Source organism: Capra hircus, chromosome 22 (genome assembly GCF_001704415.2).
Source record: "Capra hircus breed San Clemente chromosome 22, ASM170441v1, whole genome shotgun sequence".
In the NCBI taxonomy this organism is placed as follows: Eukaryota; Metazoa; Chordata; class Mammalia; order Artiodactyla; family Bovidae; genus Capra; species Capra hircus.
The window spans coordinates 50,941,620-50,957,878 of record NC_030829.1 but is presented as its reverse complement, the minus strand read 5'-3'; the positions used below and the strand labels follow the sequence as shown (position 1 = coordinate 50,957,878).

The 16,259-nt window shown below is 59.6% G+C and overlaps 2 protein-coding genes across 2 annotated transcripts; both read right to left on the bottom strand.

Annotated features, from left to right (window-relative positions):
* On the bottom strand, positions 334-6,681 carry LOC106503428 (laminin subunit beta-2). The gene is made up of 7 exons (XM_018066649.1): positions 6,643-6,681; positions 2,938-3,736; positions 2,270-2,459; positions 2,048-2,189; positions 1,712-1,885; positions 1,354-1,510; positions 334-1,079 (listed from the first exon to the last, which is right to left on the bottom strand). The coding sequence occupies exons 2-7, from the start codon at positions 3,134-3,136 to the stop codon at positions 946-948; spliced, it is 996 nt and encodes a 331-aa protein (XP_017922138.1). The 5' UTR covers positions 3,137-3,736; positions 6,643-6,681; the 3' UTR covers positions 334-945.
* Positions 3,908-16,126, bottom strand: LOC102179246 (laminin subunit beta-2). The gene is made up of 24 exons (XM_013973500.2): positions 15,734-16,126; positions 15,567-15,649; positions 15,256-15,437; positions 14,983-15,097; positions 14,829-14,902; positions 14,531-14,719; positions 14,399-14,462; positions 12,474-12,673; positions 12,266-12,386; positions 11,995-12,183; positions 11,719-11,898; positions 11,484-11,596; positions 10,819-10,898; positions 10,577-10,733; positions 10,060-10,206; positions 9,731-9,889; positions 9,522-9,643; positions 8,887-9,007; positions 7,993-8,185; positions 7,756-7,899; positions 7,440-7,671; positions 7,200-7,363; positions 5,132-6,347; positions 3,908-4,626 (listed from the first exon to the last, which is right to left on the bottom strand). Coding segments are annotated over exons 1-23 (3,378 nt in total). The 5' UTR covers positions 15,736-16,126; the 3' UTR covers positions 3,908-4,626; positions 5,132-6,000.

The window sequence follows — 16,259 nt, the reverse complement described above, 5'->3', positions numbered from 1 at the left end:
AGGAGAGGAGTGTGATCTTGGGGACCTCAAGGGGCCCATGGAGACAAGCCTTTGTCCCCAGTGTCATCGGTGCTATGGGTGTTTCCATCAATTAGGCTTTTCAGTCCCAGGGCTCCAGCATCAGTGGGGCGGTGGAAAGGCACACTCGGGGTGCCACACTCCCCTCTTCAGGGACTGTGAGAAGCTTTAGGACAGCCTGACCGGAAGGACAGGACAACATGAGGGTTTGGGAGAGGTGGAGAAAGACCATCCCCTGTTCAGGGTCTCTGCCTCCCCCAGTCACTACAACAAGTAGGCATAAGAGGAACTGTTTCCTGGTATGAAAAAGGGAGCTGGGCACTGACAACAGACCAGAGCGGTAGCGAGTGAATCCAGATCTGGCTATTCATCCACTCCAGACATTTCGGCCCGCCAGGAGCGCCCGGATCCGGGCTTGGAATGCGGGCTGCCGGAGCGCGTGCCCCACCCAGGCCCCTGGGACCTCGGCAGGGACCAGACTCTGGGGTCTGAGGGCCCTGTCCGGACGACTTTGAGCTTGCTACATCCGCGCCTACTGTCCTGAGCCAGGTGGAGAGTACCCTGGAGTGGCAGGCCCAGGGAAAAAAGCTGGGGTTCTTTAGGGGAAACACCAAGGTTCACCAGTTATCTGGAGTGGGGTCACCAGACACCAGGGGGGCCACGTGGTCAATCTAAGGGGCTCAGGGATACTAGAGGGCACTCAGAATGATGGATCACTCAGAGATAAGGCTCTATCAGGATCTCGGGGGGCACTAGATGGCCGCAGGGAGTTGTCCGTGACCCTTCCTATTTGTCAAGGTCAGAGGACCACTAAACAACATGCTGTCACATGGATCACTCCGGGTCAGCAGGCACTCTGGTGTCTCTGGGCTCTCAAGGTCAGGGGATTCCTGGATCACTGTGGGGTCACTCGGAGTCAGACCGAAGTCAGCAGGTGGCATATGCCCTGGCCCACAGCTGCATGTGGCCCAGTAGCTCTGCTGCCCGCTGCTTGAGGGCCCACAGGGTGGCCACTTTCTTGCCCAGTGCCTCCTCGTTCTGAGCCAGGCGGCGTTCCAACCCTGGGGATTAAGGTCATCTGAGCCAGGCTCTGACCTCTGGCCCTAATCTCTGACCCTGGTCCTCATCTCCATCAAGACCCTGACTCTGATCCCAGCCCTAAATAAGCTCTAACACTAATCAACATTTGACCCCTCTGTTCTGGACTTTGACCCCAGCCTGATCCCCATATGAATATGGAGCCAACCTGGATCCAGCCCTGACCCTCCTACACCATCCCTCTAACTCTGACCCTGACCACCCCCCATACCCACCCACCATGGCCCAGCCACATACCCTCCAGTCTTCTCCAGCTGTTCTGTACCAGCGTTAGCAGCTCTCGGGCCTCAGCTCGCGCCCGGTGTGCCCGCTCTCCTGCATCTTGCACCGTGGCCACAAGGCTCTCCGAGCCCTTCTGCAACTCCATCACACCCAGCTGGGCCACCTGCAGCTCCTAAGGCAGGGCTGGCTCTGAAAGCCCACCCCTCTGGACCCTACAATCCCAAACACACTGGCCCCTGAAGTTCCTGGGGGGAAGGGGGGCTTTAGAACTGAGACCCTGCCTCAGCCCAATGTAGCCCAGTCCCACCTAAACTCCGATTCGTGCTACTGCACAGGGGTCCCTGAGACCTCAAGTCCACTTTTCCCATCTTACCTGGCCCAGACTCCCGGCCACGCCCAGGGCATGCGTGGCTTTCTCTTCTGCCTCCTGGGCCTGCCGCTGAGTCAGGGCCAAACAGGTCCTGAGAGCTGCAGGTCTACCCGACAGATGTCCCAGCACTGGCATCACATCCCCTGCCAGTGCAACCTGGGCCAGGTGGCTGGCCACCTGGGGCGGAGATCGGGATCACAAAGAGGTCACAACAGGGCAGGGTATTTAGCCTTGTGTTATCAGAATAGGTCAAGGATCTCAGGGGAAGAATAGAGATAGCAGCCTCTGAACAAGAGGTGTGAGGGAGCTGAAGGGAATGGGGGGCAGAGCGCGGATCACCTCCTGTACACTGGCCTCCAGACCCCGAAGTCTCTGTTTCACCACCTGCAGCCCTTGCTCTGCAGCCCTTGCATGAGTTCCCGCCTCAGCCAGCACTCCCTCCAAATCCAACGCTTGGTGCAGAGCCCTGGCTGTACCCGCCCTGAAGGATGTAGGCAATCAGTCCGGCATTCCCTTCCTCCCCACCCTCTGACCTCTACAACCAGCCTCCTGGCCCTTCACCTGGTCTGCTGTGCCTGATGGAAGACACCTTCAGCTTTGGGCAGCTCCTGACCCACGGCATCTGGTGCAGGGAGGGCACCCTGGATCTGATCCAGCCGGAAGGCAAGGCCCACTGCCCCATCTTGGGGAACGGGCACCACCAGCCCACGCCATGCCACCAGCTCTATGCTCACAGCATCCGCACCTTCAGCTGTGGGGATGGAGGTAGGGATCCTGGATGTGAACTCTGATCCTTGACTTAACGAGCCTTGACCCTAACCTCTCACTGCCTCTGATATGACTAGAGGCTGTGTGCATGCTCAGTCATGTCCAATTCTTTGTGACCCCATGGACTGGAGCCCACCAGGCTCCTCTGTCCATGGGATTCCCCAGGCAAGAATACTGGAGTGGGTTGCCATTTCCTCCTCCAGTTGTTAAATAATAGGTAGGCGGATATCAGTCATGATGGGAATTACTCATACCGTGGAAATTGACAAACGTTACAAATCAAGTCCTCCTGACCTCTAGGTCTAGCCTGTTCAACATTCGCTAGCACACTAATGCTCCCCCTGGACCCCTGGTCAGCCCTGACAAGTCTCCCTCATTCTAGGAGTACCCTAGCAGGGTCCTGGAGACCCACCTGCTCCTGCCCTCAGCAGTGAACAGACACATAACAAGCAGACATGTACCCAAGAGGAAACGCTGGATGGCCTGCACAGTTGCCCGCACACGAGATACGGTGGCCATGCCCCAGGGCCCCCTTGCACGCCGCCACGCCTCCCAGGCCTGGGTTCCTGTGGAGCTTGCCGTGGCCTGGGTCTGCCGTAGCTGGTAGGGGTGGGCCATATGTGGAATGTTTCTCTTGTGAGCCCATGGCCAAGCCTTCATACCCTGTGACTCCCCCAGGCCCCCTTCCACAGACCCCACGGCTCTGTACCAGATGCTGGCACTGCTCCAAGGTGATGGCTGCTATGTCCAGGCTACGGGAGGAGTTACGGGAGGCAATGAGAGCCCACTGGGAGGTAAGCAGGGTCCCAGGGTAAGAGGGAACACCCGAGGGCACAGGAACACGGGCCAGCCCAGGTCCCCGACCCCTGCATCCCTGCCAACAAGATCGGGGTCCCAGTGAGGAATTTGTGTCCTGGATCTTGAATGGCCCTACATTCAGTTTAGTCCCAGGAGAGTCCTCTCCTTGGCAAAACATCCCCCAGTGACCCATATTTCCACCCACCACTCCAGCTTTGTCTACCAGTCCCAGAAGCCGAGGGCTCAACCTCTGGACCCTGTTGACCAGCCCCTTCAATATCAGCCGCAACACAGCTGGCCCTCTGGGCCGGCCCGTTGCCCACAGTAGCTGCTCTGTCCACTGCCGGGCTTCCTGGGCCTGTCCCAGGAGGCTGTCTGGTCCTCCAAGTGTGGCCACGACCTGGACTGTACGCAGGGCCTCTTGAGAAAGCAGGGCAGCTGAGGAGACCTGGGCCTTGGCATCTGTAGGGGGTGGGAACGACAAAGGGGTGGCTCGGGGCTCCACTGGCTGAGGTGGGGTCCGTCAGCCTCCTGGCCCCCAGATACACAAGCAAAGGCACCTACTCCCTTCCTCCTGGCCCAGCCTTGCCCCCACCCTCACCTGTGGCCCATCGACCTTGGCCTCACCTTGGGCTCCCGTGGCCTTCCTGGGCCAGGCCAGGCCCTTGACACAGTCTAACTCCCGGGATAATTCTTCCAGATGTTCACACTGTCCCCTAACCCATGACTCTCTCTCTGCCACAACCTCGGCTGTGACCCACAGTGTCCGGGCCAATGTGGTGCTTTCTGTCCTGCGGGAAGATGGACTATCAGCCTGGCCAGAGATGCCCTTTTCCCCCTGTCTCCTCACTCCAGAGGACTCACCTCACTCCCGAACCCAGGACTCAGATAGCCAGGCAGAGACCGTCTGAGTCCCTGACCCTGGGAGGCCAGCTGGAGCCCTCCTCCCTAATGACCCCAGACCCCTTGCCTGAGTCCGGTGATCCACTCTGTAAGTTGTCGCAGGGGCCATCCAGTGGGGGAAGGCGATTCCAGGAGTGTTTGGGCCTGCTGGAGTTTACCCTCCAGGGCCTGTAGCTGTCCTCCCCGGTGCCCAGCACCCCAGCCAGGCATGCCCTGGCACAGGGCGGCCACCTCATGGGCCACGGTGTCCAGATGCAGCTGGAGGGGAGCCAGGCGTTGGTCCCAGGAGGCGAAGCAGGGAGGGCAGGACGTGCAGTGTGGGAAGCCGCCTATGGAGCCACGGGCACACGCTTGGCACCTCGGCCCTGAGATGCCCTCTCGGCAGCGGCAGGTGCCTGTGTGTGGGTCACAGCTGGGCGAGATGGAGCCCTGGGGGTCACAGGCACAGGCTGTGCCGAGAGACAGGGTCAGAGCAGGGAGCAGGTGGCGCTCACCCCAGCCCCACTCCTACCAAGCCTGGAAGAGGAAAATCGCCCTGTGTGAGCGTGGTGGTCTCTCCTAAGCCACTGCTCGGACAGCCAGGGGTATTGGCATCTACCAAGGCCAGAGAGGCCATCCCGAGTGGCCGCCTTTGGGCAGGAAGACAGCCTGGGGCTCCAGGGGCTCTGCAGCCCAGGCTGGGGTCAGCTCGGGTCAAGACTGGCAGGTGGGGTCAGGAGAGAACCACCCAGCATCCACAGACCCACCTGACATGGCCTTGCCTACACTCTTTCCCTGTAGCTGTTTTCAGGACTATCACTTTAAGTTTTGGAGGAAACAGCCATGAACACGCTGTGCATTCCCTCAGGTCAAGCCCAAGGTTCCCCTGCTCACGCCACCCCACCCCAAGGGCCCTGCCAGGACAGCCTCACCCCTGGTGGTGGTAGGGCATGTGAACCAGCGCGCCCCGCTCACCTCTGCACTCCCGCTCCGGGTCACCCCAGTACCCATCCCGACACCGGGAGCACGTGCGGCCCCCAAATCCTGCCCGGCAGGGGCACTGACCTGTGACCTGAGGGAAAAAAGTGTGGCCAGGCAGTGAAACAACAAGGGAGGGAGAAGGGCAAGAGGGCCCAGAGCAGCACACTGGTGCCGCCCCTCAGCCCTGTCCCAGCCTGGCAGTACCCACACTTGTGCTTGGCAGCAGGCTCCTCCTCTCCTTCTGCCTCTGGTCTGCGCCCCAGGCCGACCCCCACTTTCCCACCGTCCCCCGACGGGCCCTCTGGGTTCTCATCTCCTGACAGGCCCCTATGTGTCCTGAGTCAAGTGCCCCGCTGTTTCCATGCCCTCTGACTCCCTGACTCCCACCCTGTCCGCACCAGGGACCCAAGAGCACACTTCAGACCTCGTCTCCTTCAGGCACCAAATGAATGGGGTTGGACCCGTGTGGTCTCAGGTTTGCTCACAGCTCATGTCGCATGAGAGCACAGATACACAGCTGTTCACAGCCCTGCACACCTCTGCTGGTGGTCACATTAACACTCGCACTGGCCCTAAGTCACACCGTTTCACAGGCACAGATACGCACTCACACCCAGCCATGGCTACGTGCTACTCGCAACACGGGCTGACTCACTGGGTGACACCCCGGCTGCAAACTGTGTCGGGCGTGGCAGCTGCAGGGCTCACAGCCCCGGGGCCCCCTGAGGTTCCAGAAGAGAGGGGCACAGCGGCTACAGTCCCGCCCCAGTGTGTGGGGGCGGCAAGGGCACTGCCCACTGACAGGGTCACAGAAGCAGGCTTCAGCCTCAGGTGGGCACCTCACAGGGCTGGTGCCCCGGGGGTCACAGCTGCAGCCTGGGGACAGGAAGGGCTTGACAGGGGCTGAGGAACGCGAATCCACCCCTCCTCCACCTTGGGACGCCCTCACCCACCCCACCCACACACTCACGCCGGCAGCCCCCTGGGCGCAGGGCACTGCCATGGAAGCCAGGCCGGCAGTGGGCACAGCCAGCACCATGGCTGTGGTGCAGACAGCGCTGGCAATGTCCACTGTGGGGGTCGCAGGCAGCTGGGTCACGGGGATCAATATTGTTGTTGCACTGGCAGGGCCGGCAGGGACTCCTTCTGGGGTCATCTCCAGGCCAGGGGTGCCCAAAGTAGCCGGGGGAGCAGCGGTCACAGCGGGGACCTGGAGTGGATCGAAGTGAGAGGTGGGTATTTTAGGCATCTTCCTATACCTTCAGGGCCTCTGAGTCCCACTTAACCAGCCAAAAAGTCTGCCATCCAGCCAGGAGGGCAGAGGATAGGATAGACATCTGTAGGGGGTGGGAACGACAAAGGGGTGGCTCGGGGCTCCACTGGCTGAGGTGGGGTCCGTCAGCCTCCTGGGCCCCCAGATATACACAAGCAAAGGCACCTATTCCCTTCCTCCTGGCCCAGCCTTGCCCCCACCCTCACCTGTGGCCCATCGACCTTGGCCTCACCTTGGGCTCCCGTGGCCTTCCTGGGCCAGGCCAGGCCCTCGACACAGTCTAACTCCCGGGATAATTCTTCCAGACGTTCACACTGTCCCCTAAACCATGACTCTCTCTCTGCCACAACCTGGGCTGTGACCCACAGTGTGACCCGGGGTAGATGCCAATCTTGTGGCCCTCTTCTTGGCCTACAAGTTTCACGCCTCTAATTCATTAAGAATGGGAACTCCCGGGACTTCCCAGGTGGTCCAATGGTAAAGGATTCACCTTCCAATGCAGGGGACGTGGGTTCAATCCCTGATCTGGGAACTAAGATTCTATATGTCCCAAGGCAATTAAGCTCATGCGCCACAACTAGAAAAGCCTTCACTGCATCTACTGAGCTTGTGCATCACGACAAAGACCCAGCACAGCCAGAAAAGAAGAATGGGAACTCCTTGAAAAGAGGAGCCCAGCCTGTAGCTCAAACACACAGGCGGCACTGGCAGAGATTTGCTCTGTGGACCTAACAGGACTGTGAACAAGTGAGCGGGGCTGTGGGTTGGTCATTGCCAACCGTGCCTCACCTGCATAGCCGGGGGCACAGAGGCACAGGACACGTCCACTGGTGCTGTCCATATGGCAGGAGGTCCCATGATAGAGGCCTGAGCCAGGGTGCCCAGGACAGGGGCAGGGCTGGCACCGCTGGCCTGAGCCCAGGGTGGGGTCTCCATAGTAGCCGTCCAAGCACCTGGGGGCAGTGGCACATGGAGCAGGGCCTAGCCCCTCATCCTGACCCCTCCCCAACCCTTTCAGTGCAGCCTCACCTCTCACAGTGCCGGCCCGTGGTGGCTCCACGGCAGTCCTGGCAGACGCCTGTGAGTGGGTGGCACGACTCGGCGTGTCCATTGCAGGCACAGGGCTGGCAGTGTGGGAAGCCCCACCGACCAGAGAGGCAGCGGTCACAGCGGCGACCAGCGCGGCCTGCCCGACACGTGCACTGCCCGCTCGTAGGGTTACAGACGGCACTGGCAGCCCCCTCAGGGTGGCAGCGGCAGTCTGGGAAGTGACAAGGCGATCAAGCCACGTAGAGAGATGACATGCTGGTCCCAGACCCCACACCCACGGGCCCTGAAGGCTCACCACGGCACCCGGTGGGCCCGAGGCCAAACGTCCCGGGCAGGCAGCGGTCACAGGTACGACCCATGATGTTAGGGCGGCAGGGGCACTGCCCCCCCAGTGGGGCACACTCGGTGCTCAGTGAACCCTGTAGGTGGCACTCACACGCTGCCAGGAGAGATGGCAAGATCAGATGAACCCTGCAGGGCCCACTGCAAGCCCCATCCTCCAGTCCCCCTCCAGCCATGGCCACACGCTCACCGAGGCCACCTCCATGGAGCAGGGCTGAGATGCTGCAGGAGAGGCGGGCGCAGGCCTCAGGCATGCTTTGGGGTGGGCTCACCCTCGCTGCCTCCAGGCAGCCCACCTCGTGGAGCTCCTGCAAGCGGCCCGGGGCCCCAGGGTCCACGGACCTCAGTCCGGGCAACTCTCCAACCCGCGGCAGGAGCACGACCTAGTAGGAGGGTAGAGGATGGAGGGCAGGGGGCAGTAAGCCCCATGCCACTCACTCACACCTGCGCTGGAACTTCCGTTTGTACACACGTTGGCCTTCACAGCCCCTTCCTGCCGCTTTCCTGTTTCTCTGTTGAGTCTATTTCTCTTTCCTCTCCAATGGCCCCAGGGATTCCCTGGTGGCTGAGACAGCAAAGAATCTGCCTACAATGCAGGAGACTGGGGTTCGATCCCTGGGTCAGGAAGAGCCCCTGGAGTAGGGAACGGCTACCCACTCCAGTATTCTTGCCTGGAGAATTCCATGGGGTCGCAGAGTTGAATATGACTGAAACTCACACACACATCAGTGGCCCCAAACCAATCTAGGCAATGGCACCCTCGCTCCGAATCACTGCAGCAGCCACCCTCTAACAATGTCTTCCCTGCTCCAATCCCTTCCAGGGCTCCCACTTCCCTAGGACAAGCCCCTCCTCTGGCCCACAAGGTACTGTGCGGCCTGGTGCCTGCCTGGCTCACCTTCAACCCTTGGCACAGGCGTTCCCCCCGCCTGGATCCTCCTCCCTCCCTCTCTCCACCTACCTCAGTCCTCTTGGTACAACTCTAGGCCTCCATGACTCCCTGTCCCTGGGCCTGCTGCACCCACACTGTCCTGCTATAATTTGTGTCTCCCCCAGATGCGGTGGGGAGCCCCTAGGATCTCACTGAATCCAGGAGGATCGTGCCTCCCTCGGGTCTCCGTCCCTCCTTGGTCCGCCACAGCCGCAGGGTCACAGAGTAGCGTGTTCCAGGTTCAAAGCAGAACGGTCTGGAAAGAACCACGGCTCTGCAGGGACCGGGGAGAGGAGTAAGGGTGGGCTGAGGAGGTCATGACCATGCAGTCCAGGAACGCTCTGTTTCCACTGTGCAGACACGGGGTCCGGTGTTTCATCATACGAGCAGTGAAGAAAGATCAAGGTGGAACTAAACCCGGCCCTGTTTTACATTAGGCCCCTGTTTTGAATGTTCTATGACGTGTTAGCTTCAGTGGCTAACACGTCATAGAACATGGTGGCTCAGTCGTAAAGAACCTGCATTGGCAGGCGACGCAGGTTTGACCCCTGGGCTGGGAAGATCTTCTGGAGGAGGGCATAGCAAACCACTCCAGTATTCTTGCCTGGAAAATTCCATGGACAGAGGAACCTGGCGGGCTACAGTCTATGGCGTCGCAAATGAGTCGGACACGATTTATCAACTAAACATGTAACATGTTGGATGTTTCCCACTTCGTTTGGGTATTGCTTCAAATATGTTGGCTACATAATAGGGTCTTGGTTTAGGGGTCACAGGGTTCAGCCTACCTGTGCACATGGGTCAAGGTCACCTGGAACAGCTGCTCTGAGGGCAGCGGATGGGCACAGCGGGTACTGCGGGGCTGCGACTGGGCACGGACCCGGACTAATGCCTGCCACACTTCAGGTACCTAGGATCAGGAGTCAGCAGTCAAGGAGCTGCCCCAACCCACCACCTGGCACCACCCACCCACCTGCCTGGCAACCATGCCACTGACCTGGGTCTCATAGCGTAGGATGATGTCATAGTCCAGGGCACGAGGCACTGTGGGTGCCAGCAGAGAAAGGCCAGCTCCGTCCACCACACGTACGAAGTCGGAGCCCCTCCCCAGTACAAAGTCAGCTCCCCGATGCAGGGGCGGGGGCTTCCCTGGGGTCTGAATGTGAGACACAGACTCCTAGGCCCAGACCATTCCAGGACCGAGAACATTCAGGATTCAGGTTCCCATTCCTCTAAGATCCCAGTGACCCACAGCCCCAGGGCTTGGGCCCCTCCCTACTAAGACCTAGTGACCTAAGACCCAACCCTGCCCCTCGGAGTCCTTACCCTGGGCAGCTGGTGGCTGTACTGGGCTTGCCTGGCACGTTGGAGGGCACAGCGAGGGTCACGCTGTCTCCAAAGTCGGGGCCCGAGCCAACCGGAGGAGGTCCCTGGGGCTGGTGGACAGTAGGGGGGAGCAGGCCAAGGGGCTCCCTGGGGGCAAGTCAAATGTCAGTGTCCTCCCATACTGTCCTGGCCGGGGATCTTATTTTATTTTTCTTGGCCACAGCTTGCAACTTGTGGAATCTTACTTCCCCGAGTAGGGATTGAACCCACAACCCTCAGCAGTGAGACCTCAAAGTTCTAACCACTGGGCCACCAGGGAAAACCTGTTGTGGGAATATGGACTCTGTTCAAGTCACCAGACTTCCAACCATGCTGATTCCACCCCTACCTGGACCTGCCTCACTTTCCTAACCCTGTCCGGCCTCTTCTTCCAACTAGCTCTCTCTGGACATGCTCTCCCTGCCCTTAGCCCCAAGGTGTGAGCCTTGATTTCCTCCTGCCCCTTCTGGACACTCACAGGCAGCCGTGGGTCAGCAGGCCGGAGGCTGTGGCCATGCTCTGCTTCGGCAGTGGCCTGGTCGAGGGTGGCGCAGAAGTACCCAGACTGGAGTTCCTGGCAGCGGCGGCCGTGCAGGTGGGGGCGGCAGAGGCAGAGGCCCTGCCCTGCGGAACACCTGGGCCAGGGTGGGGATGGGGATGGGACCCAGTCAACTCCCAACTCTTCCCACTGGACCCAGACGCCCAGGCCCTGCCCTGTACCTGTTGCTGTAGGCACCCCCAAAGTCACAGTCACAGGGCCGACAGCCTAGGGAGTCACCGCTCAGACCCCAGAACTCAGGCTGGAAGAGAGGAAGGTGGGTGGAGGAAGGAGAGGAAGACGTGGGCAAGGAGAGGACCGTCAGGAGCCCGGGGCTGAAAGTATACGGGGACCAATTGTAGGAAGAAGCCGGCGGGGGGAGCTCAGGGCTTGAATGCTCTTCTGTGTCCATCTGGGAAGGCTAGAGGGGCCCCTGGTGGACTCCTGCACGGCTCCACAGAGGGGAGGTAAGAGGCAAGAGGATGAGGACACAACCAGGAGTAAAATAAAAGTTAAAGGACTTGTAATGCTCAGGGAGAGACAAGAGGGGATGCTCCGAGTGCCCCTTCAACCACTTTTACCGTGAAACACCTTTAAACTCAGCGCACCATACTTCTGCTACTCCGTATAACTGCTTTTCCTTCTTCTGTTCCCAAAGCTCCCCCATGCTGGCTCAGCTAGCCAAGGCAGCGCTGACTCTGGTGACCAGGTCAGGACGTGGCACCGACCCACCTTCAAGGCTCAGTCTGCAGTCACGCTTGTTACAGCCTGGTACTTGTCAGCTTCTAGAAGCTCAGCACCCCAATTCAAGGTCAGATCAGAAGGAGGGGTGGGGGTCAAGCCTCACCAGACAGCGGCTGCAGTCCCGTCCAGAGACAAAGCGTTTGCAGTGACAGGCACCGCTGGATGGATCACAGGCACGAGTGCCGGGGACCCGGCCCCGGGCGTCGCACCTGCAGGCTAGGGCACATGGCTGTCAGGGTGCTACGAGACTGCTGCGGGGGCCGGGGGGCTATTAGGGCAGGAACTGGGGACACAGCAAGGAGGACCTGGGGATGGGGGTCACACTGAGGGTCACTCACGCTGGCAGCCTTCTGACTGGGTGAGGCTCAGGCCATAGTGACCTGGCCGGCAGGAGTCGCAGCGCTGGCCCCAGACGTGAACTTTGCAGCGACACTGCCCAGAGAGGAGGCCCCGGGTGGCATCTGTGTAGGCATCACACAAACCCCCTTCCAGGGCACCCACAGGGTCGCAGTCACAGGCTGGATCAGGGGTCAGACGTGGGGACAGTCAGGTCAGAGGTCATGTGAAGTTTAAGGATCAGGGTCACAACTGGGATTGGGGATTGGAGGGCTCACGTTTGCAGGAGTGAAGGGAGCGGGGGTCCTCCAGGGGGTCCCGGTGGAAGAAGGGCTGGCAGAGCTCACAGTGGCGCCCGGCTGTGTTGTGTTGACATGCATTGCACACACCTCCACTCACGTTGCCAGATGCAAGATACAGGGCCATGTCAAAGTGACAACTGCGGGCGTGCCCGTGGCACTCGCATTCTGGAGCCGGGCAAAGAAGGTGGGTATGGAGTGGGCTGACCCATGGCAGGTGTGGCCAGACAGAGCAGGCCATGGCACCTACCCTGGCAGGCGTGGGGGTACCCAGGCTCTGCTGCCTGCCACGGGCGGTCCTGGTACAGGCCCTGGCAGCGTTCACAGTGGGTACCAGCAGTGTGGTGGCGGCAGACACAATGGCCATGCACCTGACAGGGATGAGGGCAAGAGGAGTCAGCCCTGGTTCCCCGGCTCACCCTCCCACCAGCCACTGGTGCCCCTCCGGGAGCACTCACCATGCCTTCCACGCTGGGTGGGGACCCGGGTGCGGGCCTGCACTCAGAGGCATGGCCGTGGCACAGGCAGCTGCCTCCAATCACTAGCTCATAGAGAGCGTAGTAGTAGAAGGGGTGGCCCTTGAGGCCCCCCAGGGGCCTGTCACCCAGTGTGTGCAGTTTGGAGAAGTTCACACGGAGGTTGGTCACATGCAGGAGTTCTGGAGACACATGGAGAGCCCTCAGGTGCATAGGGGCTGTGATCCCTCTATGCCCAAGATGGAGGAGGAATTGGGGGGATTTCTCCCCTCTCTACATCACTGAAGCCACCTCCTCCAGCACCTGCAATGTGCGATTCTCCCACCCTAACCCCCTGAGTATACCATTTTAGGATGACCACAGCCCAGTGGTGATTATCCCACCTCTGCACTGTGTCAGACCTGCTATCACCCCGGGGCTGAGACAGGCACACCTCACTGCTCCCTGGACACCCCTTTCCAGTATCGCTAGATACAGGAAAACTGCTTCCCCAGTGCAGTAAAGGACCCCACTCCCCAGCCCATCACTAGACTCAGAGATCAGCTCATCACCTAGCCAAACCACGTGAGGTATGTGTACTTATTGACTGCCCATCTCATTTGTTATGTGAGCTCCAAGACAGTTACCCTGTCTATCTGCTCCACTGAGCACTGCCCAGAAGATGCCAGGCCCACACTGGGGCTCCACGGGTCCACAGCCCCCTTTCTCTACACAGCTTAACTCAGTTACCAAGCCAAGGCCGCCTCCTGTATCTCTTTGTCAGAGGTCCCTTTTCTCCTGATCAGAGGAGCACACCTCTAGGCCTTAGAAGGGTGAAAGGTGTGCGTGTGCACATGCACACCTAGTAGTGGTAATAATCTAAGTAAGTCAAGGTGGGTGGAGATCGTAGAACATAGAGAAAAAGCTACTTTGGGGTTTGTCGTCCTGTTCTGGCCCTCTCCTGGCCTGGTTCTGGGCTGCCCTGCTGGGTTATGTTATGTTTCTCTTGTCCTTTAACAAGATTTATTTTACAAGGAAGAGGTCACACCCAGAGACGCGCTGGCGCCACCTGGTGGCAGCTTCCGGAATGCAGTAAACTAAGGCAGGGTGGTGGTGGAGAAGACTCTTGAGAGTCCCTTGGACTCCAAGGAGATCTAACCAATCCATTCTGAAGATCAGCCCTGGGATTTCTTTGGAAGGAATGATGCTAAAGCTGAAATTCCAGTACTTTGGCCACCTCATGTGAAGAGTTGACTCATTGGAAAAGACTCTGATGCTGGGAGGGATTGGGGGCAGGAGGAGAAGGGGACGACCGAGGATGAGATGGCTGGATGGCATCACTGACTCGATGGACGTGAGTCTGAGTGAACTCTGGGAGTTGGTGATGGACAGGGAGGCCTGGCGTGCTGTGATTCATGGGGTCCCAAAGAGTCGGACACGACTGAACTGAACTGAACTGTTCGAACTGAAGGCAGGGTGGGAGGGCAGACAGTGGACCATGAAGGGGCTGTGATGGGGAACAGGGACAGTGGCTCACAAAACAGTTTATGGGGTACAGTGTGATACGAGTAGAGGTGGGGGATAAAGATTGGTCTGGCAGGGCCAGGAGTGATGGGGACCACAGTAGGGCCTCCCCACAAAGGACTTCAGTAATGGGGCAGAAACATAAACTGCTAGCATGCTGGTCCCTGTGCACTGGGCACGGGTATGGGAAGCAGTATCGGGACATGGACAGGGAGCCATAACAGGGACCCCAGTAGAGGACCAGCACGCGGCAGGGCTGGGAAACAATCGCTGGGGTGCTGAGCTGGTTTGCCTGCCGCTCTGCCCCACTAGTGCACAAACTTAGGCAGGATCTCTCCTCCCACAGGCAGGTTTCTGGTTTTCCTGACACACAAGGAATCCAGGACTGACAGTGGGATAGTTACCCTGAATCTCCGTGTTGGTTGTGTTCTCCGCCAGAAAGGCTGGGTCCAGAACTTGGAAAATTACCTGGGAAGAAGCAAGCCTGAGCCTCTGGCTTCATGCCAGGGCCCCACCCTCCTTCCTCTGGGCCTGACCTCTCCCTCGGTGGCAGGCTCGATGTCTGAGTAACGCTGGTCACAGACGAGGTCACTGACTCTGCGGCCAGGGCCAGGAGGGATCCCAGGAAAGAGGTCTGAGCAGTTGTGGGCAAAGTAGCGGAACACATGCCAGGAGTGCCCATGGTCCACTGAGCGCTCAAGGAGCAGAGCTGCTGGGCGGAATGTCTGGGGACAAGAGGGGGTCCTTAGGTCACCAGGGGCACCCATCAGTGGTGGCCATCAGGTCAGGGTTAGGAGGCAGAGAATAAGCCTTCAGGGTGGGGCACTGGGTCACCTTGAAAGTCATGATGAGGTGGGTAAAGTAAAAGGCACCTTCTAGGTCCAATTGGATGCTGACATTCTCAACACCTGTAACCACAATGGCTGCTCAGTGGCAAGGCCTTGACCCGAGCCCAGACCTGCACACAGGGGCACACGAGGACCCTCACCACTCTCTGCCTGCCACCAGGTCTTTTTGCCATCAGGGTCACTCCGGGAGACCACATTCTCAATGCCATGGCTTTTCCCATCCCGAGAGTCACAAAAGCAGCAATTCTGAGAGTCCTGGAGAAGAGCCCGAGGAGTTACTCAGCAGAAAGTACATGGTTGGCCCCCCACCCTCCTCCAAAACTTCACAGCAATGACCTGAATTCCCGCAGGAACTGAACTTGCCCAAGAAAACCCAAAGATACCACCTCCAGAGGCCATACCCTTCTCCCTACCTGTAGTTTAGTGACAACACAGTAGAGTTCAGGGCCATGGAGGCCACAGGTGGATGAGGTTCGAAGGCTCTGGCCACGGCCAATAACCAGATTGCCAGTAGGTGGGTGGCAGTTGCCACCTGAGCAACCAGGCAGAGGCATCATGTCTGGTACCTCCTGGGCACTTGTTCTGGGAGCTGGGACTAGGAGGGGGCAGGGTCTGAGTAGAGATCCTAGGGGTACCCTCCCCCACCTCACCCCATCCCCTAGGAAGGGCTGGTGATTTCTCCTCCCCCTCCAAAAGGCTCTCAGAGAAAAAGACCGTCTCTCACCCATGGGTAGCAGCAGCAGCAGGGCTAAGAGAAGGGGGCCTAGCCTGGCTGGGGCTCCTGGGCGGTGGGAGCCAGCATCAGGCCTGAGAAAGAGGACGCAGAGTGGGCCCCTAGCTGGGCCTTCCCGAGGATCTGAGTGCGGCCCTCAGTCCCGTCCCCATACTCACATGGTAGCTGAACGCAAGGCTATCAGAGGCAGGGAGCATGCGGGGTGGGGCCGCAGCGCAGCTGGGAGCAGGGAGGTCCCCAGAGCCGGAGAAACCAAGGGAGGCCGACCGTGGCTGGGGACAGGATATTAATGGCGGCCACCAGATGCAGATGGAAGGCAGGGAGGGCGAGAAACACAGAGCTTCTCAGGCATCCAACGCAGCTGGCGCTAGTGGGGCCGAGGTTCAGACTAACCGGCACGGGCAGAAAAGACCTGATTCTCATTCAAATGAGCTTCCACCCCAGCCCTGAAAGGCTGTTCTCCAGGAGCCTCTGGGGAATGTGTCCCCCTCCCTAACAGCCCCAGACGCTGCCTTTCAGGCTGGGCAGCCAGTGAAGGGTTGGCAGATGGGCAGGGAGCTAGTTTTGTCCAGGGCCCAGGGCCCTGCCCCCTCTCCAAAGCAGACAGAACCGATAATGTCTAAAATGCACAAGCCCCTGTTGGAAAACGTGCTGAGGCTGGACCTGGAAACAGAGCATGTGGAA